General features: G+C 39.4%; 1 protein-coding gene across 1 annotated transcript in view; it reads left to right on the top strand.

Moving 5' to 3' along the window:
• Positions 1-18,159, top strand: part of brinp2 (bone morphogenetic protein/retinoic acid inducible neural-specific 2) — a 209,121-nt gene extending 190,962 nt beyond the window's left edge. The window contains 3 exon segments of the mRNA XM_038718847.1: positions 9,101-9,323; positions 13,257-13,563; positions 15,321-18,159. Of these exon segments, the coding sequence (XP_038574775.1) occupies positions 9,101-9,323; positions 13,257-13,563; positions 15,321-16,142 (1,352 nt within the window). The 3' untranslated portion in view covers positions 16,143-18,159.
• The last annotated feature ends 4,543 nt before the right edge of the window (positions 18,160-22,702 follow it).

Raw genomic sequence — 22,702 nt, 5'->3', positions numbered from 1 at the left:
GTCTTTAGGGGATTATGGGCTAATCTGAAAACAAAAAACTTACTTTATTAAGAACCAAATGTAATTAGAGTGTATCGTAATGAATCACTCACGACTGAATGCTCAGTTTTTTTTCTACCGAATCCTTTTTGACAGAATTTACAGATCCACTACAGATCATTTTGTATAACACTTTTCAGCACATACTTTACGTCTCCATAGAGTTCACAAGTACTCAACTGCCCTGAGGATGTAAGCCTTTCCCCCTGCTGATCTCCCAGAAGTGTTTTATAGCTATATTTTAATCAAATTCCCATATTTACTTAAAGGATTTATGTTCTAGGTAAGTAAAGTTTTTTTTTTTTTTAGTATTGAGTGAGTGTTCTAAGAGACCAATCAATCCACTGAACAGTGACCGACTTCAAAGAGTACTTCAAGTGCAGTTTTTAATACAGAGGATCTATAGAGACTGCAACACATAAAATCCTACCTGCTAACTATTGTGTAAGCAGTGTCAGCGATGGATGATGGATGCCGCCTTTAATGTGATACAGACACTTTGAAGTGATGGAGATAGCAGCTTACTCGACAGGTCTGGACCCTCTGTTTTCCGCTCCGTCTCTCCCAGTCGGCGTCACTGCAGAGTAAAAGTGCGAGAGTGCTGCCGCATACGCCTGAAGACATCCCAGCTCCAACCTTATTGTCTGTCATGTTTGGAATTGAATTAAAGGCATAGAGGAAGAGGGATGATTATTGAAGTTGTTGTTGCGAGAAATCATGTGGGATTTAATGAGAGGATCTTCACTAAGATGTAACTGACAGACAGGGGCACTGCACAGAAAAGAAAAGATCTTAGGAGAAGGATGTTCCAGACAATGGTGTTCACTGCTACGTATGACAGGCAGTTGTAAACCCACCAAATTTAATTCCAGCAGTGACAGAGACTCTGTGACAGTGAGGGTTACAACTGATTTGTGTACATGTTTTTGACAATTCAAAATCAATATTTTAACTATACACAGCATTAAAAAACACCAATATAGAAGTGAAGTCAAAAGTTTTAAGATCTATGAATGTCAGACAGAGAGATCATGGGCAGTTGATAACCCATATAATTAAAGAACTGATGTGTAATTTGATTCAGTAATCTAAATAAAGTATGGACATCACGCAGGACACCAAATATGTACACTATGTAAACAAAATGTCAGTGCTGTAGCAAAGCTCAAATAAAATCTCCATCCTTATGATCCACAGCAATTCCAACTTCCATGTTGTCATCACCAGGTTGATTGATTGCTGCATGAGAAGTATACATGAAGAGAACCGAATGTTTTGAATTTATTGATTGATTTATTTTATTTACCCAGCCCATGATAGCTGTATTTGTAGTCATATTTAGTGAGAGATTCGTGTCATGTGAATGGCTGCTTATGGCAACAAGTCTTTCAAATTAAACAACATACTACGTCATCTCTGACAACATAACGTTAAGGTTAGGGGACCTCTGTTGTCATGGTAACAATAATAAAAATGTTAACATGAAATGATCTTCTCCTCCACCTCCTGTGTTTAAGCCCGTCTTCCTCCCTATGTGGACTTTGTCTCTCTATAACAGGATCAACCGTCTCACTTCCTTGCTTACATCCTAATTACTATGCCGCTAGAGGGGTTCATCACTTCAATCAATCAATCAATCAATCGAGTTTTATTTAAAGTGCAAAATCACCAAAAGACATGGTCCCAATGCACGTTACAAAATGTATTTAAAATAAAAAAAACAGCAAAATAAAATGATAACAACTATTTAATAATTTGAAGTTTGCTCAATCCTGCCCTAACTAAAAGCTATATCAAACAGAAAAGTCTTAAGTCTAGCCTTGAAAGTGGTGATGTTTCGATTCTCAAACAAAAATTGGGACCATGCTCTTTCTTCCACTCTAACCTTAGTTCAATGTAAATATACGTTGATTTGAAAAGTCAGGGGATCCCCAAAGGCATTTGGATACATTTTGTGATCTCTATGAATCACTGTACGACATTTAATGGCAGTCTATGAAAGAGTTGGACCAACCGACCGACACTGTTAACCCTAGAGTCACACTGCTAGCTTGGCTAAAACCAAAAAGCTGTCAAAACTTCATTTCAACCTCCACTACGCTGAACTGTATATGACAGCCTGGGCTCTTCAAATCCAGGCTCAGACTTCCTAATATCCAATGTCCTTGTAAGGAGTTAAATGAACAGGCCTCAGCCAGCCAGTCACTTAGCTGTCAGCGCTGTTTGATGATGTCATGAATCACTAACTCAGCGCAGAGATGGAGATTTTGGGGCCGCGCGTTCACCCATTATGGAAAACAACCCCACCAGCCTCTTTATCTGATAGATTTTGAGTGAGCCAAATTGTCCATAAATCTTGGACATGGAGTCATAAATGTCAGGATAAGGGAGGAAAACAGACAGACAAATTCCTCCAGTGTGATGGCAGCGCTAATGAATGCTACTGAGAGTGTGTAAGGAGAGAGAGAGAAAGAGAGGCTAGAATGGAATAATGATAAGGGAGTGTTAAAGGCAGAGTGAGAGAGCAAGAGAAATAGGGGGGAGGAGGGTGGGCTGATGAGGAATAAAGGTGAATGTGCATGTGCCACTGTGTGTGATTTAATCATTGAACGAGGGAAGAAAGATGCTGGACAGAGGGAAGGAGAGTGTGTTGAGGCGTATGGAAGCATTAATCTTACTGGCTCATGGTTATAGTGAGACTCACTGCATGTCTCTGTGCCAAGGTTAACCCCTTTTGAAACAGAAATCACATGGGATATTCTAATGAAGTACCTCTCTTAATAAGGGGGGTTTCAGATAAGGTAACATCCCATCTTGGAAGCCATATTGGAAGCTGTCAGACAACAGTAGCTGTGGATAACAGGTTGTGTTTCAGTTTTTACAGATATAGGAACACTACTGGTGACAATCTGTGTAGTTTTTGATACACAGAGAGCTGATTAGCTTGTTACTGATAGTGATAGTGACTTTGTGTTTAGCATTTAATATGATGCCTGCGTCTGTCCCAATGTTTTTTGTGCTATCAAACAGTGTTCAAATGCACAAAACTTTATTATTAAGGTTAAGGTTCCAAATATCCCAAGGTTCAATATAAGAGAAACCTCTTTAAGCACAAGACATGCAGAATATTTACATTTCATGTAATGGTGCAGCCTCAAAAAACAACATTTTTGGTTTAAATGATTCACTTAGTTTAAGTCATATATAGCTAGAATTGATTGAAACGAGCAAATAAAGGAATATTGTACTATTAGCCACAAGTTTTGAAACTGTGAGACAACAGTTGCAACTGCTTGACTTTGAAATGTGAGCCAGGTGTCAGGTGTGATGAAGAAGGTCTCAGAAACTTAGTATGACTTACACAGCATTGTTTAATGAAGCACGGCCGAGGAGATCATGGCTTCAGCATACAGGATGTAACAATGGAATGACAGGAACAACAAAACCAACACCAAATCTGAAGAATCCTATGTCCAAAGTCACGTTGAAATCTGGAGGTATCATGCAGTGCATTGTAAGTGGAAACAGGGAGTCTGTACACATTGTGAAAACACTGTTATCGGCTAGCCTTGAGCCTTAACTACAGTGTCTCCGTATCAGTCTGACAGGGAGAGAGACAGAGGCAAAGAGCATGTCTGAGATGTCAAGGATCAGTGTACCTTTGGTTAGTAACTTGTGTATGTCTGTTACCTGAATAAAGCCTACTAAGAAAATTAGCAAATTAGCCTTACAAAGTTTTTGTCTTCTTTTTTGTTCACATTTCACAGATTGTGGCTATGGCTGTTACTATGACTGTAGCTATGGTTATGATTGTCATGGCTAATATACGTCTTACAGCACCAAAGAATAAAAGCAATATTGGCCAGGAAAGCATTGTAAAGACTCTCTGGCCAGGATTTGAACCTGATACTTCTTTCAAATATGACATATATGTTACATACACCACAAGAGTTCAATAACAGCCTCACCACAGTGCTTGGTCAACTGAATAATATCAGTTCATTGCAACTGCACAACCCTTTCATGTCGTTTGTCTTACATCCATTAAAAAATAGTTACACATAATTACAGCCTCTGTAATCATCATAAACAACTTCTGCTAGTCGCAGTCACAGCACGAAGAGAACCCACGCGGACACGGGGAGAACATGCAAACTCCACACAGAAAGGCCGGGGCAACCGGGGTTTGAACCCACGACCTTCTTGCTGTGAGGTGACAGTATTTTAAATATTCAGTTTCACAAGTAACCTGACATGATTAAAATAAAATAAGACTGATCTGGGAATAAGAAAATAAACAATAAAATGAAGCTATGTCAGAATAGGCCTTTACAAATTTCACATTTTGAAATGAATTTAAAATTGTTTTAGTAAGAACAGTATGAGTGATCTGCATTTTGAGTTTACTGACACCTACTACATTGACCTCCTTAGGAGACAGGCCAAAATAAATATCAGCCGCACTCTTATTATAGCCTAAGCATGCAGCTTCCTTTCCTAGTCCAAGGAGAAGACTTAATAATGTGATCTGTACCTGTGGTCTAGTCTTCTCCCCAATTATCTCTGCCCTCCTCCTGCATTTTCTGTCGCATGGCAGATGCCATGAGCCTTTATCAGCTGACCTGAGACTAATGTTTCTAATAGAGATGTCCAGAAATGCCTTCTCAAACATCTGGCTGAATCAGACCCACGCTATTGGCATATTCTGTTGGTATAATATGACATAAACATGTTTTAATAAATGCTGCAACACACAGAAAAGTCACCACATTAGCAGCGGGACAAAAGAAACACTTGTGGTCAGGTGTAGCGGGACAAAAGTAACAAGTGTTACTTTCGTCCTGACATATAAACACGATTTATTTTTATACTAAAAAACTCTGACAGGGCAAACTTCAGAGTGTGTTAAAGCTCTAAATAACCTGTAGATTAATCTTTACTGTGACATATGAAACAAGAGACACAACTTGTAATTCGAACAGTCCCGCTTCAAAAATTTACTTGCCATGCTCGAAAACAGTTTTCCAAAGACGGCTGCGGGAAACGATGACAAAATCATGCAATATTTGGCAGCTTCATCAAGGGTTGTTAAATGAGGAAGGTTACTTTCGTCCCGCGTTACTTTAGCCTCGGTTTACCCCTACACACCCTGTAAACGGTGAAAAATGGGTTAAAATTGAAACTTTCAATTAAAAATGGCTTCCTGTTGACTTTAGGGTATGGGTTCTTGAGGCTTTTTTGTGTGACGTGATATGATACATGTCCTCAGAAAATTTTGTGCGTGTAGGTTGAAGTAGGCGTGGGGGCTAATTTTTTCCGGTGGCGCCATGGAGCCATTTTGCCACACCCATGTGCGAGACCCTTAATATACGTAATTTTTTCGCCAAGCCTGACGTGTGTGCAAAGTTTGGTGATTTTTGGGGACATTTGGGAGAAAGAAAGAAAGAAAGAAGAAAAAATAATCCTTACAATTTCAATAGGGTCCTCGCACGTTTCATGTTTTCACTAACTAAATGAAATAAAATTAATAAATACCACAACTGTAAATATAAAATATATAACTGTACTAAAATTCCAAAAATTTAAAAAAACAGATTAAATTATTATGTGTGTTTACTTGTCAACTACTATAGTACAGTACATTATACAATTATGTTGAATCTACTTTCATTCATTAACACATGCCATATCAAATGCCATGGGTGTGACAAGTTTTTCCAGAAATAAGAAACATTATGAATTATACCCTGGCGACCTGTCCAGGGTGTACTCCGCCTTTCGCCCAATGTCAGCTGGGATTGGCTCCAGACCCCCGCGACCCTGTACGCAGGATGAGCGGTTGACAATGGATGGATGGATTCCATTATTATTATATTATTATTATTATTATTATTATTATTATTATTATTATTGTTGTTGTTGTTATTTCCAATACCATTAACTTTCCTAGCTCCTTATTTTGCATTTTTCTAGTGTTTTACCATATCACGATACTGTATAGTTACCTTACCTTTGCATGATTCTTCATTTAAATCATAATTTGCCACTATGAACAGCTAAAAAGACCAATAGTGCATTTAGAAACATGTCCATGGCATGCATTAGAAAGTTTGACCTTTTGTATCCTGTGCACTCAGTCTTTTTTGCCTATCAAAGAATGAACTCTGCACATTCAGCTCAGTGTAGCCTTCAGTGTTTTGTGAAGATCAGTAGAGGTGACATGAAACAAGCACTCAAAACAGACCAGCTGAGGAATGTACCCAGCAAACAGAGTAATAAGTCAATGCTGCCCTGCTAATTTGCCAGTGCAGAGAGAAAGAGAAAGAGAGGCTACAGAAAGAGATGAGAGAGCTAGTAGTGACAAGAGATGCAGGAACAGACAGATAGGTACATGCAGAGAGAAAAAACTCAAGAGAGAGAACCGCCCACGACTCGCTAGGCAGACCAAGGGAAAGATGCAGATATACACAAAGAGAAGGATGGAGAGAGACAGACCATTGTGTCATCTGGGATCACTGAGCACTGTAATAGGCTTGAGTCTCATCAGTTGGGCTCAGCTCAGGTTGGCTTGGCTGCAGATTTCCTCGCTGTCTCCCTGCCAACAACAGCACATGGGAATATAATTCTCCAGCAGACCCAGAACAATCCTAGAAGCTCTCACTTAGCTGGCTTTGGGAGAAAAAGAAAGAATAGGTTCAAGTCTCCCAGAGGCTTTATACTGGCGTAATATTTGCCCACTGGTTCATAATGAAACTACAATGATCGTAGTACCGGAACGCTCTTGGCAAACCCAACACAGGGTATGAGATGTGTCCTCTGTGCCGACATTATTCTCAGTGTAATTTATTCCAACAGTGCCCAGTCTTTTTATTGGTGGAGATTCTACACACACACACACACACACATAGACACAGACTTGTGAAATGATAACCATTTGATTTGATAGCACCATTTAAATTTCTCTCTTCATTTTGCATTTTGGCTGGGGTAGAAGTTGTCTACAGGTCTGGTACAACAAAGATGTTTTGACTAAATGTAAATGCTCCGTATAGCGCTTTTCTATTTTTTTGACCACTTTTACACTACATGTGCCATTCGCACACATTCATTCACTGAGCTAAGTGCTCAAACAGAAACTCACACACACTGGTGGAACAGCAACCAGGGGCAATTCAGGGTTCAGTATCTTGCCCAAGGACACTTTAACATGCAGCCTGGAGCTGGGGATTGAACCACCAACCTTTCAATTAATAGGCAACCTGCTCTACTTCCTGAGCCACAGTTGCCCATCCGGAAGAGCTTTGCTATTGCTTTATCGAGGACAGCATGAGGCCGCTTTAAAAGATGACAAATGATGAGTTGAATTCATGAGCAATAAAACACACCCTCACTAAATCCAACACAGTTAGTAGTTGCTAGAGTAGCTAACTTAGTGTGGTATGACCAAGGTGACTAATGTTAGCTAATGTTACCAACCTTTACACATTCATGGTCAGTAATGTAACTTTCTCTACGTGTGTTTATTTTACACTATGTTTTATGTATGTAACGGAAAAAAAGCATTCCAGGGGTTACATCCAATACAATACACTGTAGCTCACCAGCAGCCTGTTGCACCAGCTGAAATAAAGTTTGATTGTAAATGATGTTGTAAAGTCAACACTAACTTAGTTTGACACTATACTTTTTTTAGTTGCACCATCTTTACTTACGCCACAACTTAACTAGCAGAAAGTGACATTCAACCTAGTAGACTACAGCATTTTATTAAAAAAGGGACAGTAATGTATGTTTTCACGTGTGAACTAGTGATACCTACTCAATAATTATTTACCAATCACTTTCATGCTAGGGTGATGGTAGGTGCATCACATATAATTATAACTATGGTCATAAATACTAAAAATGGCAATAAAAGTGTCTATAAAACTTCCATTGCTGAAAACATTTGGCTCACAAGTGGTGTCAGCAGCAGTTCCCATCTCAAGAGAAGGCAGCATATAGTAACACTTGTGATCCAGCAATAACTGTACTTTACAATACTGAGTATTCTTGTCTGGCTGCAGCAGACATATTTGCTGTATCCTGCACCCGCTCTCAGTCGGGTTACTTAAGTATGATATCTTTAAGGATCAAAACTTGAGAAGATCTTAGGAAATGAAAAGAAATTCAATGTGCTATTATCACATGGGCACAACACATGGGAAGAAACACCTTCAGAAAATGTTTAGTGTTAAGGAGCACTCGTCCAAGACCTATAACCTCTACAATTTCAAAACCTATGTTTCAACAACAGGTTTCCTTCAGCATTCTGTTGAATTGTAGATTTATGTCAGTGCTTAGCTACTGCCATGACAAATAATATTGATTCAGATGATATAATGGTTTTGACTGAAATGTTGTTGGAGGTGACAGAGAGAGGTGAGTTTTCAGCTGAACAGCTGAAATAAAATCTATTTAAACTGCTTTTTCCATTGTTTGTTTTTGACACAAATTTGCTGTGAATTGTTGTTTGAGCAATTGCATTTTAGAGGGGAGCACCACAGAGAAAAAAGAGAAGCTCTCTCCATTTACCGCATGCTTTTATTGGTCCTTTTAGCTTGTGATTATGGATTTTCTCTTAATTTGTTTGGCCTTTAAAGACAAAATTACAACATAAATGGAGATGCTCATCTGTACGTGGCACCATACTGTCAATCCTCAGATAACTAGTGTTTCTAAATGACAATGTTGCAAATGATGCTACTGTGAATCCGACGAGCTTCTAATGGTGAAGTGAATGAGTATAACTGCAGATTGAAGCACAGGTGTTTACTCTGTAATGGCAATTCATTAGAACATAACAGCTTTTTTGTATTCTAATGACACATGAAATTCCCCCAGCTCCTCAGTCATTATCTATGCGTGCCACAAGGGACAAAATAGACTGTGGTGAACAGATATCTACTGCTCAAAAAGCAAGTCGTATAAATGACTTGAGTGCGTCTAATTTTGTTCTCTTTTCTTTTCTTCCACCTTCCCTTTCTCCACTTCTGCCCTCTCTCTGTTGAACTCCCTACAGATGAATTCAAAGCCTTCCTGAAACGCTTGCCCACTGACCGGTTCTTGAATGTGTCCATGATCGCCAAGTTCTGGTCGGCTGACTTGCCCCTCCAGAAGCGCTACGCCCAGCTGGAGTCCAGCACAGCCCTGGTCCTGGGCAAAGCCCAGAAGATCGTCAGGAAACTGTTCACCTTGAGCAAACGCTGCCCCAAACAACCTCGCATCAGTTTGCCCCGAGAGAGGTAGCCCACTGGCATACACTGACAGAAAACAAACTAAATGAGGAAGGCATAATTTTTAATTACTGGGAGGTTTGGTTGCTGCTTTGTGCTGATTCATTACAGCTGTAGGTTCTCTAACAGCCCGCCTCAAGCAGGGCACACCAGGAAAACCCAGAGCTATCTGCCTGGAAAGAGCTCAGTTTTGAATTTAGCAAAACCCCAAACGTCATACACACAGGAAGGTGGGAAGCATGCCAGTGGGGTACTAATTGCTCCCTTTAAACAGTTTCCCATCCAAAAATGTATTTGTAGATTGCTGGCATTGTGAGTTCAGCTGTTTCAGCTTTGGGCTGTTTCTGCTGTCAACAGATGTTACAGTCGTAAATATGTCTTACTGTGTAAACTTGTTGGGCAATATGAGTAGTAATAACACTGTGTAGATAGCTGTACCTTGCATGTATCTGAATAGATCATAGACCCACAACACTCTCAGATGGAGTGGCCATACTGTAATGTGTATGCAACAACTGCATGCAAAAGGAACCATCAACATTTTATACAAGCAAAATCTGTAGATACTGAATTGTTGCACTGATATTGTGCAGCGCAGAAGAAAGCTTGAACGATTGCGAATTGCGAATCATATTGTAGAATTTGATGGATAAACTTACCTGTATGCCTTTGTGTGTGTATAAATGTGTGAGTGCAAATTATGTCATCCTGCTGATAGAGGGCTTCTACGTAATTTGTCTTTTTACTGTCCAATATGGATGTAATTCCTATGGGTAACATACCTACTGATGAGATCTCACTGCCACTGCAGCTTAACAGACAAAAAAAAAAGAGCACCCTTGTTGCTGAAACCACCATATACTAAAAATTTGACAGGCAAACTAACTCCCTTTGCCTGAGTGAATTCTACACCTGTGGTTGACTTCTGAGTCAAAATACGCTTATAAGCTTCACTCAGCTGTCAGCAGAGAGAGAAAACACAGGAGTAATAAAGAGACACAGGAAAGAAAGATAGTAAGAGAATGTGGGAGACGGAAGAGAGATGTGACGAACGGACAGAGACTAAAAGGGGAAGAAAGCAAAACTGTGAGACAGATGAAGGGTCTAGTTACCAGTGGTGGGGGCCTTTGTGGGGTAAGGAATGTGGTAGTGTAGCGTGCTGTAATCAAGTCCTCTCCCAGTCTGACAGCTCGGCACTTGTTTACAGAGGACTTTAATTTCCCTGGCAGTCCTTTCCCTTCACCCATCACTCCGTCTCCTACTTTCGCACTCTGCTTTGCTTTCTGTCTCTATTTCCCTCCCTCAGTCACCTTCATGTTTCCTTGCTCTCTCTCTCTCTCTCTCTATCTGTCTGACTGTCTCACCCCTGTCAGTCTTAACCCAGTTCATACCAGCAACAACAAGTTATCAGGGGCTGCTCAGCTGCAAAGCTCTCTATTTTCTTCTGCACAAATCCATTTGTTTTTATCATCATTCATTTTTTGTCTATTTACATAGGCCTGAGGGGAAAGGAATTGCTGGAGCATTTGGGCAATGTTGTGTGTGATTTCCAGAATGTAGCCTGGGGATCTCCAGAGCCAATTTTCAGTCTGAACTTGTTGCTACTGTTACTGCACCAAAGTGGATGGTAATTTATGTATGTCTGCCTTTTCATCTCCACTGCAATACCAAATACCCACCCTCTATAAAAAAGGAGTCAAATTGCCATAGATAAATAGTCCCTTTTATAAATAATTAGGAGCAGATTGTGAATTATATTTTCACCAATGGAAAATGGGAAAAGCGAAGTGTAATCTAGGACATCCTCGTTTAAGGCTCTTATCAAGTGCTGTAGCCAGGATTTTAGAAAAACAGGTCATGAGTCCTAGCCCCACAAAGAGGATTCAGGGGCATGCCCCCTGAGACAATCTGAAGAGTATAGTATAAATATTTGCATTTTAATGCATTTTGAGAGTAACAGTTATCACTTGTGAAATAATGTTAGGGCATACACATATGTGAAATACACATGAAATCACTTTCACTGTCAGACAAATTGATCAGAGGCAGTATCTACAGTATCTTTTACCCAAATTACATGACAAGCGTTCTCACACTCATTACTCAAGTTCATCCAAGCAATAAGCCAAAATGTAAATGTTACACATGGCATCAGATGTTGCCATTAGGGGCCAGTACCTGGAAATGTCCCCATTTTTTTTACTTCGCATTAAAAACAGAGCACAAAGTGAAATCATATTTTACGTGGCCAGAAAGACCAGGCAGCAGAGACTACTGCCTGACGTCACAATCACGTTGTGCTTTTTTTTGGCGGCATATTGACATATTTTTAAACCAGGTAGATTGGAAAGGAAATAGAGGAGGAAGACTGGATAGATACAAGAGTGAAGGAGATAGATGAGGAAAAGTAAAGATATTATTACAATGTTTTGAGATATAAATACAAAAATGAGGCAAGCAATGGGAATCTGTTTTATTTCATAGATAATTATTTATTTATAATTAAATACTTTAATAACATGATGACAACCAAACCAAAATGTCCCCGGTTTTGGTTTCTTCTGGTCCGTGTTGAGGTGAACAGATGAAACGAAAACCTTGATGGTTATACACTCCACTCTTGAGAACTAAGGGACATGCGGTGACGTCGCCACTCATTATTTTAACCCTGCATGCTATCTACCGGTGATCAAGCCGGTACACGCAAAATACATTGAAAACAGTGTGTGTGATTGAGATGAAAACAGATAAAAACACACCGGTAAACTTTACCTTTAGGAAGAGATCGTAAAGCTCCATCTTAGACCTTCAAAATACTTTGCCTCCTCTGTGTCAAAATGATAACAGAGGTTTGATCCTCACTGTGAGTTATTATGAAAATCAAATAGGCCTGCTCTGACAGTTTTTTTTTACCGGTGACCCATCATGTACAGGACAGGTGTCGATATTCTCTAAATAATTTCATTTAATGAAAAAGGTTTCATCATCACTAAGCCTTATCTTAAATCAGCCAGTTGGGCAGCATGCAACAATGGGGCAGATCAGAAATGCTTTGTAGATTATTTTTGGGTGTCATGCCTTTGGTATGAAATACCCGGGTTCGATTGCCACTGCAACACATCCACCAATTTGTCCCTGAGCAAGACACTTAACCCCTAGTTGCTCCAGAGGCATATGTTCTCTGACATATATACCAATTGTTAGTAACTTTGGATTAAAGCGTCAGCTAAATGAGTAAATGTAAATTATATGTCACATCGACATAATCTACAGTTTCATTCAGTCACTAAATAATTGTAACAATTTTTTTTATTTAATTATGACACAGTATATACATAGATACAAGTAATAGATATAAAAATGTGTATTAAATGTGTTTTGTCTTAGGGATTTTAAATCATCCATATATTTCAGCATTTAAGAAACTAAAAAGAAGTTCCTGAATCATTCTACAACAGCAGCAACAGAGCTACATATAGGTGCTTGCTTCAGGCTGAGCTTAGTTATGTGCTGTGGAAGAGACAAGCGAAGGGGGTAATTTAGTGACACAGATGAAAATTCTATACCGTTTATAGGAAAGTAAATTAACTGTATATTATTAACTGTCAGTAAATTTGAAAACATTCATGTGATCCAGCCAACATAAACATAAACTATTTTGTTATAAATTACTTCTGACATTGATTCAGTAATGTACAGGTGTACTCCAAGACCCAGTGACATCACTGTTGGGTGTGGTTACAGGTGCAGTAGGGTAAATTTCTGACCACACCCACCCAGAGGCGAAACAGACTTGGGACTTCCCACCAAAAAAGCGCAGTGGCACACTGCTTTTCAACCTGGTGTCAAATTACTTGTTAAACAGTTTTGTGTTTTGTGTTGGAATATGCAGTACTTTATACACAACTGCAATACTGTGTTTTCTCTTGTTTCTCTCTGCAGGACCGTTGGGTTTTGGTTAAGCAAGGCCCAGTCTCTGCTCTACTGCAATGAGCACGGAGTGCTGGGCTCCTTCTTTGAGGAAGTGAAGAGCTGCATATGCCCTGTGGAGCAGGCCACGTGTCACGGAGTCATTCCCTGCATTGTAGGAACCTCCTCCACCTCCTGCTCCTCCTGTGCCACTGACAACGCAACCCGCTGTGGAGCCTGTCACCATGGCAACCTCCTCCATCTTGGTTCCTGCCGGCCGAGCATCGCTGCGTCCCTGGACCACTATCTAAACTTGGACTTGGACATGCCTGATGCTGAGGTTCTCAAAGCTTCTTGAGATTCAAAGTTTTCAAAGAAATACGTATTCCAGATAACACGTTCCACATAGAGATACAAAATAATAGCAATGGTAGCAGTAATAATACAAATATCAATAAAAGAAATAGGATTAATAATAATTGTAGCAGTGGGTTTCAATGTAAGAAGAGAAGCTTCTTAAGAAGGGAGGTAGTAGCACGTTTATATGGATATTTAAAGGACTCCCTTCTTCATTCTTATTAATCTGAATCTTTATGCATTTTTATCATCAGTTCCCTTTTGTGCTGGGCTGGAAAAAATGTAAATACAGGTTTCATGCTGTTTATATTTTGCTTTAAATACTTGATGTCATGTTTTAAGTATTTTTTATAAATGTTTTACATTTATAGGCCACTCCATCAAGTTTACGCAGAAAGGTCAGTTTACTCTTCACGAGGAGTACTGCTCAGCCTATGAAAAAAAACTGTAAAGCTCTAGCTTGTAGATAAACAGTTCCCTCCAGAATTATTGGAACTCCTAAGTAAAAATGTCTTGTTTATCCTCAAGATCTTTCATTCAAAATATGAAAAAAAATCTAACCTTTTATATTTTGTGCAGCCTCCCCAGGAGTCACTCCTGTCCCATCCTGCTCCCACAAATTTAATCCTGCCCATCCCAATCCCATGTGTTTATATATATATATATATATATATATATATATGTATATACATTTCATATATACAAGTAAAAAACTATGATTCCCGTCCCTCCCGTTCCCATTGACTTTTTTTCCTGTCCCATCCCGTGATGATTAGCAAAATTGACTCCCATCCCACTGGAATCCTACAGGAATCCCATGACCCACAGGTTTCCTGAAAAAATGTCAGCCTCTACTCCCTTTGCCAAGATAACACATGGCACAGGATCTGAGACCATTCCTCCATAAAGACTCTCTCCTGATTCTTCAGAATCAGTGGTTTACATTTGTGGACTCTCCTCTTCATCTTATCCCACATATGTTCCATGGAGTTTAGGTTGTGGGACTGTGATGGCCATGGCAAAACCTTTATTCTGCAGTCAGTGAGCCATGGGGTATAGATTTTGAGGTGTGATTATATATGAGGTGCTTTTCCACATGGCTATCTTTCTGTCTAAGCCAAAATTTGATGTTTGTTGCCAAAAAGCTTAATTCTGGTCTCATTATAACATCTAACCTTCTCCCACTGAAATTCCCTATAATGGTGGCAAACTGTTAGCACTTGAGTTTGCCATTGATTGACAGCAGAACCTTTTTTCTGAAAGGTGGCGTCTGATGGAAGTTTTAAAGACTTTCTGACAACAAGACTTAACTAACCTCTGCAATTCTTCAGCTGTGATCCTTGGAGAATTTTTTGCCAATCGAACTACCTTCCTCCATGGTGATGAATGACTAAGGGAAACTGGTCTACGTCACCTCATATTTATACCCCAGTAAAATAGGAAATTAGGATTAACTTGAATGTTCCTAATCAAACAGGTGAACTTAAAAATGTGAAATATGACGTTGATACATTGTGGCACACATTTTGGTGAAAATATGTATTTAATTGACAACAGAACAGCAAAGAATGTTTTTCACAGCCTCTTTTGCTCATACTCACTAAGGGTGCCAAAACTTCTGGAGGGCACTGTGTATATATGTAGTTTGAGAACCTGTGTGTAAGGGATATGTCTACTATTATATATCTACCTGTATGAAAAGAGTGAATGTGATCTCACAGTTTTTTAATCCCTCTTCAGGTGAAGTACCTGCTTCAGCGACTGGACAGCAGAATAGAGGTCCACGCCATCTACATCAGTAATGACGTCCGTCTGGGAAGTTGGTTCAATCCTGCATGGAGGAAGAGAATGTTGCTGACACTCAAGAGTAACAAAAATAAGTCCAATCTCATACACATGTTGATGGGCATTTCTTTCCAGATATGCTTAACTAAAAATTCAACATTGGAGCCTGTGCCTGCAATTTATGTGAATCCTTTTGGGGGAAGTCACTCAGAGAGCTGGTTCATGCCAGTGACCCAGCCTGACTTCCCTGACTGGGAGAGAACTCGACTGGACGCCGTCGTCACGGCGCAGTGTTACAACTGGACACTGTCTCTGGGTGGCAAATGGAAATCCTTCTTTGAAACCGTACACATCTACCTACGAAGCCGCATAGTCACCGATGATCCAACAGTGAATGAAACTCTCTTCTATGAACCATTGGACTTGGATGACCAGACGTCCAACCTGGGGTACATGAAGATCAACACGCTGAAAGTGTTTGGATACAGCATGCACTTTGACCCTGAGGGCATCAAAGATCTGATACTCCAGCTGGACTACCCCTACACGCAAGGTACGCAGGATGCTGCCTTTCTGATGTTGTTGGAGATGAGAGACCGGATTAACCGTCTGTCTCCACCTGCACCGCAGCCACTAGACCTATTTTCTTGTCTCTTGCGTCACCGGCTCAAGCTGTCGGCTGGAGAGGTGGCACGCATCAAGGACTCGCTACAGATCTTCAACTCCAAGCTTCCCAATGCTTCTCCTGAACCCGAGCTGGCCCAGCTGTGCAGCTAGCTAGCTTAGCACACAAGTCAAGTTCAGGAGTGATACTACACATAGAAGGTGGAGTTGCTGCTTCAGAGACAAACCTAGCATGAGCAGGGGAGGTCCTACTAAATTGGCCTCATTGGACCCGAACTGTATTAACAGAACATCCAATTCTAAAGGCTAACTGCCGGGCTTTTCTTATGGTCACTCTTGGTTGATTTTCTGGTGTCACATTTTTATCAGAAATTGTTATCAAAGCCCTTTGATCAACAGTAGAGTCGTGTGAACGTTTGGGAGACCAGCTGACACTTGGATGCTCTTTCAGAGGCTCTACTGTACTAGCCTGGAGGCTTACTTTTGCTATTACTGCCCTGCTTTCAGCAAACTGTACAACTGGATGAAACTAAGAAACTATATTACACTGACAGCTTTTGTGATTTGGAACCTTAGAGAGCCGATGTCATTAAGTTACCTAAGGCATCTGCCTTGCAAGGATAAAGCCGATTTTGATATGTAAAGAGGAACTCTTAAGGGGTCTTCAAAAATGAGTTAATTGAAGAGGATTTCGCCTTTTCTAACCCTATTTTCTTTGGCTACAGAACAATCTTGTGGGAAGGGAAAATGGGATTATATTATATATGTGGTGAATGAGTTGTTATGTTATGCTTAACAGTTTAAAATTTGATAATCCTGAACCCTGTTACTGTCTTTGAATATTTCTTTTTAATCCCTGCCTTCCATTTTATCTGGCATTTGGAAACTTGTAAGTATCAATGCTTAACACCCGAGTGAGAAGCCTGTTAGTGATGTTCTGTCCTTGGTGGTGTGTCTATACCAAATGAAGGTGAACACATTGGCAAACTGAATGGCGAAAAATCGTAAATGTTGAGTTATTTTTTGAGCTGAAAATCAAGAAACCTTCTGATGTGGTAAGAAAAAGTTCTGCGGATATAGCGCTGTAAATAACGCTCCATCTAACCCCAGGTGTGGACAAGTGCACATTGCTTTTTAGATAACCGAGTGCAAAGACCAAAAAAATGTTTATAACTAAACAAACTCATGCCTTATATGGAGAGTCAATGTTAAGATAAGAAGCACATTTAGTTTCTGTGTTTGATTTCCCAGCGAAGGCTGTATTGCTTTTTATATTTCAATATTTCTACCAAGACAGAACAACAGACACATTCTCCAGAACGCGTGGTAATGTAGCTTTTCCATGTAAATGCCAGTCACACTTTCTGCAGTTACTTGTTTTGATTTGGTGTTGTGAAACTTTGAGTCACTATTCACAGTGCACACCAGTACTTGCATTCTGTAGTTGTTCTGCAATATCCTTCTATCTCCACTTAGACAAACTCTCAGTAACTCATAGAACCTGCTTGTTTTATTGGTTTTAAAAAGGTTTTGTAGGGTTTGGTTTAGTCTCAGGTCAATGAAACAGTTTTTTGTTTTTGTTTTTGTTTTTTTTTACATGTGGGTCCAATGTCAGCTGCCAGTTAACACGGCGACTGGAGTTACAAGGTTTCTGCAGGGCAATGATGGTATTCTTGACAGCTGCAAACTTACCAGGATGACACTTGATATGATTCTACATTTACTTCACTAATTTCTCACTGGAAGTCAGTAAACCTTGTATGTCATTTTCAGCAGTTCTTCTGTGCTCAGCTTGCTTAAGTAAAAACAAAGTGGTTTATCGATTTGCGATCCTTTTCCTTGTGTCTTTGCTTTCAGTCCTCACTGTGTACATGTGCACTATGAAATAATATATTGATATTACAGAACAGGTTGCCTTTGGTGTGTTGACAACTCAATTTATTTTTTCCATTGTCCTCGCGATGTGAGAACCCAGTTCATACACAGGGCCAGATTTACAAAGAAAATGATGCAGCACAAATGTTTGCAGGTAGAGAGGTGGAGATGGTGTTGATTAAACTCATGTGTGACTAGAATACTAAGACAAATGCAGCCAAATGTTCAATGTAAAAGTCTTATTAAAATGAAAATGAGTGTTGCTTCTAGCACAACTTCACAGTTTATTAAACGACCAGAATTGGCCACCGGTCTTTTCTATTATAGTTTTTGGTATCATCAATGACCATCAATTGATGCATTTTTCCGTTCAGTCCTTTACAATACAACTGCAGGTAATGTTCTTTTTCCATGATGTGTCATGTTTTAACCAAGTACCAAATTCTTTTATTTTGTAATTTTATTCACAAATGTGCAGAAAGATATACTTCCACTGTTAGCTTGTCACTAGGATACTTCATTCCAATAATGTATTTTTCTCAGAGATCAAATATATTTGCATTTAAGTGAATTTACAATGTTTTCCCAATCCAATCACATTTCTAACTTTTTTTTTTGCCTCAGGGACAGTACTGAGCTGAAGTCACACTCATTTGCCTGTTTATTAGGTCTACCTAGCTAAACCTAATGCAGTCATTTCACAGTCTGTAGTTTGTGGTGCTGTTGAATTGTATTGTGTTCTACAGACCATAAAGTTGAATCAACACATTTCTTAAACAGTTCCATCAAACACTGAACATTATAACCTTCATGAAGGGAGGATTTATTGCAGACTTTTGAATTAGACTTCAATAGTTTTATCACAGTGTAGAGAAGGGCAAACCCGTGCCCACTGTACTGTCCTTTCTCCTGATGCTGGCACACTTTATAAAAGCTTTGCTTTTAGAGTTGCTCCTGGCTTTGGAAAATCATGGGAGTTTACAAGCAGTGACATAAAAAAGCAACATATGTAGATGAAGCTCAGTAGAAAAAGAAAAGGCAAAAGTGGTATGCAGGTAAAAGCTTCTCTACGACATTGTAGCAACTGCACGTCAGCTTGATTCTCTGCCCCTATATATAGCATTTACTAATTTGGTCCAGAGGGACAATTAAGCCTAAGGGGGCAAAGGGGCATTTTTATGCTCTTCCAAGCAAAATCAAGCATAATAAATCCACAGAATGCACAAACCTCTTTTCAACTCTGGCCTGGTGCGCTGCTTTCATAAATACACCACATGTGTCTGGGGCAGAATGTGCCACATCTGCGACTGGAAACATACCACACGCCACAAAAGCCTTAGTAAATCTGGCCCACAGTACATTGCCATTAAATGGATGCATAAACTTCCAATTACCCTCAGCCCCTCATAATAAGATGAATATCCTCTAATATACAGAGTGCAGTGTTTTTTGTAAGATGAAAAGCCAATTTCCTGGGTTGTCAGGGAGCAAACAAGAACCAAACGCACACTGTCACATTACATCAGGCTGCTGGTTTATCTGCCGGAGAAAGCAAGAGAGGAATGGAGAGAGAGACGGGAAGAGTGACAGAGACGGGGGAGCAGGAAGAGAGTACCACGTTGGCCAACTTGAGCAGCCTGTGTTTTTTTTTTTTTTACCCCATAATGAGGTGGGGAAGGAGTCACTCTGCATTGGGTTAATAAACAGTTATTCATCTTCAGCATGACACCTAGGAAACAGGAGTGGGTTTGCCCTTGGGCTAATCTTCAGGCCTGTGGAAGACAGCCAATCCATCAGAGCACTATTTAGACTGCATACTACAAACTTTCTGGACCTCCCAAAGAAGCGAGGGGAAGAGAGAGAAAATGAGAGAGTGATTGAAGAGGGAATAGATGACGTAGAGGAAGAGATGGAGGGAAGATAAGGTTGAGAGGAACTGGGAGGGAGAGAAAAGGTGAGAGGGGTTGGGCTGCTAGTCCTGCAGTGATTTATGATGTTTAGAAAGTCAGACTGCTTGAATTAATGAGGTAGAATTGGTGAAATCGACTGGCACGTATGTGTGTGTGAGCAGACTTTATGCTCATGTACCAGTAGGTCATTTGACATAGTCATCAATAACAGTGTATATTTGGGGGTTTGATATTACTTTCAAATTACATTATTACAAATGTATCCAGAGAAATGATTCATGTATGGAGACAGTGTGAGAGGGAAACGGTCACTGAAATGCAAAGTTAGAGCTTGTTTGACCTTGACTGAGAGAGGCAGAGGCAAACTGAGTTGTTCTCAAAAGGTGGTTGATTATAACTGTGTCAACAGCAGAATCGTGGCTGACAAATGTGAAAATCAGGTCTTATACAGCTCGTCAGTTTCACACAACAGCTCGCAAAGAAAAATACAAAAATAATTGATTCTTCATATTGCTTTCCAAGACCGGCCAAGAATGGCAAGGTCACATTACAAATTCAGAAGTGTTGCGTCAGACTTTTCTTTGTCAGCATTTTGAAGACAAACTGCAGTGATTGTTAGTCTTGACACTATTACATGTCCTAACATCCTGCTTCTATTTAACAAAACATGGTACCATAAATCATATCAACATAATTTTTCTTTGCCTACAACAGCATATTTTGGAGGTTACACTATGTAATATAAAACATACAATAACTTACAAAGTGACACAAGTTCCAACACCACCAGGGTTAATTTCCCCAATGAAAACTAAGTTGAGAAATATTAATTGACATTTTTTCCAAAATGAAAATAACAATAAAAATATTCTCAATAAAAAGTGAGGTTTGAATATTATGTAAATGGCTAAACCTGGACTTAAATTTAGACAAGAAGTGGCTACAACACAGCTGGGATAATCCACAGGAAAATGCAAGCTAACACAATGAAAAAGGAAAAAGTTAAGCAAACTTTTGTGTACTGTATGTACAGCTGGTTCTTTGTACAACTGCAGGATTAATGTAAGCCTTCGATGTAAATCCTCCCCAAATTGTTTGATAAGGAACAATTTTTGTCGTTGCGTTTAAGCTAAACCCAGAATAGTATTTTAATTAACATGTGAAAAACATTTTCAACAAATACTAAGATAAAAATGCGCCAAAAATAACCACAATGTCTTCCTCCTCAGCTTCTTTCTCTTGGTTTTGTCCATGGTACAGGCCAATGGGAAGTATTGGAGACTAAACATAGGTCTGTTTCCAGTTCCTCAGAGTCACTTTCCACTCACACCAAATTAAGAATGATCCCTGGCTATGTTGGCCTGCCCTGGCAATGTTCTTTCAACCTGAAAAATCAATCTCAGGAAAAAGCAATCTGAAGTTGTGCATAATTTATACATATAAGTACCTGAAGCACATCATGCTTGTCTGTGCATTTGAAAAGAGACTATTTGCAAAGGCAGGTTTCTTCACCTTTAAATATTTGTCTTTTCATATTTGTCATAAGGAACATTTTCATTTAGTCTGTAGTCATTTAGACTACAAAAATTTTAATTTCAAAATTAAGTAATGACTATGAGGTTAAGGTGATGACATTCAGCTTTAATTTGAGGTTACATGCAAATTTTCAGAAGCTGTTGGGTAAATTAATTCAACTTAAATGTAGTGATCATATTTAATATGATATTTAATGTCTTTTGTCTATAATTTGCAAACAACATCACTGTCCAGAAAGTGGGTATTTCCTTTTGAAAGTTGTTGCAAATCTTTACAGGAAGCCACGATGTGTGTATTGTGGAAACATTAAATGAAGCCTCTTCATTTCTTCCTATCCACTGCTGGCTTCGTACGGTTACTTTCTTGTTGACAATAAATTAGTGAGTAGCGGTGTCAGACTAAGCCCCGGTTTACTTTGACAATATCCTTCAGTTTACTTTTTCTATCCAACCACTTTGTTCACATGTCATCCTTTCAGATGAATGCAGCATGATGTTGCACAGAGCATTGGAAGGGAAGTTGAAAATGAAAACCTGTCATATTCTTCTTAAAGAACACTTTTTTCCTTTGTGTGTGTGTGTGTGTGTGTGTGTGTGTGTGTGTGTGTGTGTGTGTGTGTGTCGGTGGTGTTATGTCACCACCAATAACACACAAACTCAATAGATTTTTTTGTATTTTCCTAATCTCAAACTGTCTTTTTAAAATTAGAAAAGGGTATCATGTGGTGTTTGCTACTGCAGAAGTATGAAATGTAGAATTGTGTAAGAGGAATCTGTGTGAGAGTCGGACATGAACAAGCAAGCGCCACAGACCAAAGGCCCAGGAGGCACTTCTATACATTGATTCTTGTAACTAATGACCCTTAGCAAACGGAAACTTTGAGCAGTAAATGCTGTATGCTCTGCAGTTTCAGAACCTCTTTATAGTTTTTTGTGTGAACAGGATTTAGTGCCAAACGGGTTTTGTGTTTAAATGCAAAATCACTGTCTTGACCTTTGACAAGAGCAACGCGATTTGCTCAGTGTCTCATCAATCTCATGAAAATCATTGATCCTTACTATATTTTTGCAGGTTAAGTGTGCGGTTTCTATTCACTTATTTATTATAGACCTATACACTTTTTTACATGTTACTCTTGCAGTTGTCAGCACCTCCAACATTGAAATGCAAATATTTTTTTCTCTTTTTCCTTGAAGAAAACCTAACTGATTGTGTAATTTTGTCTGTAGTTTGAATTAGACGTGTCACATTTCCTACAGGCTGTGTTGCTTCTTTCAGCCTTTAATTTAAGCTTTCCCCTACCATAACCATGTAGTTTTCAGTAGCCTAAACCCAACCACACCTTAAAGGGAAAGTTTGGGATTTTTGAAGTTGGGCTGTATGAAGTACTAA

Source organism: Micropterus salmoides, unplaced genomic scaffold (genome assembly GCF_014851395.1).
Source record: "Micropterus salmoides isolate LMB-PRFRI ecotype aquatic unplaced genomic scaffold, ASM1485139v1 Ms_hic_scaffold_14, whole genome shotgun sequence".
Taxonomy (NCBI): Eukaryota; Metazoa; Chordata; class Actinopteri; order Centrarchiformes; family Centrarchidae; genus Micropterus; species Micropterus salmoides.
The sequence above is the reverse complement of the archived record's forward strand: the minus strand, read 5'-3'. Positions and strand labels throughout refer to the sequence as shown.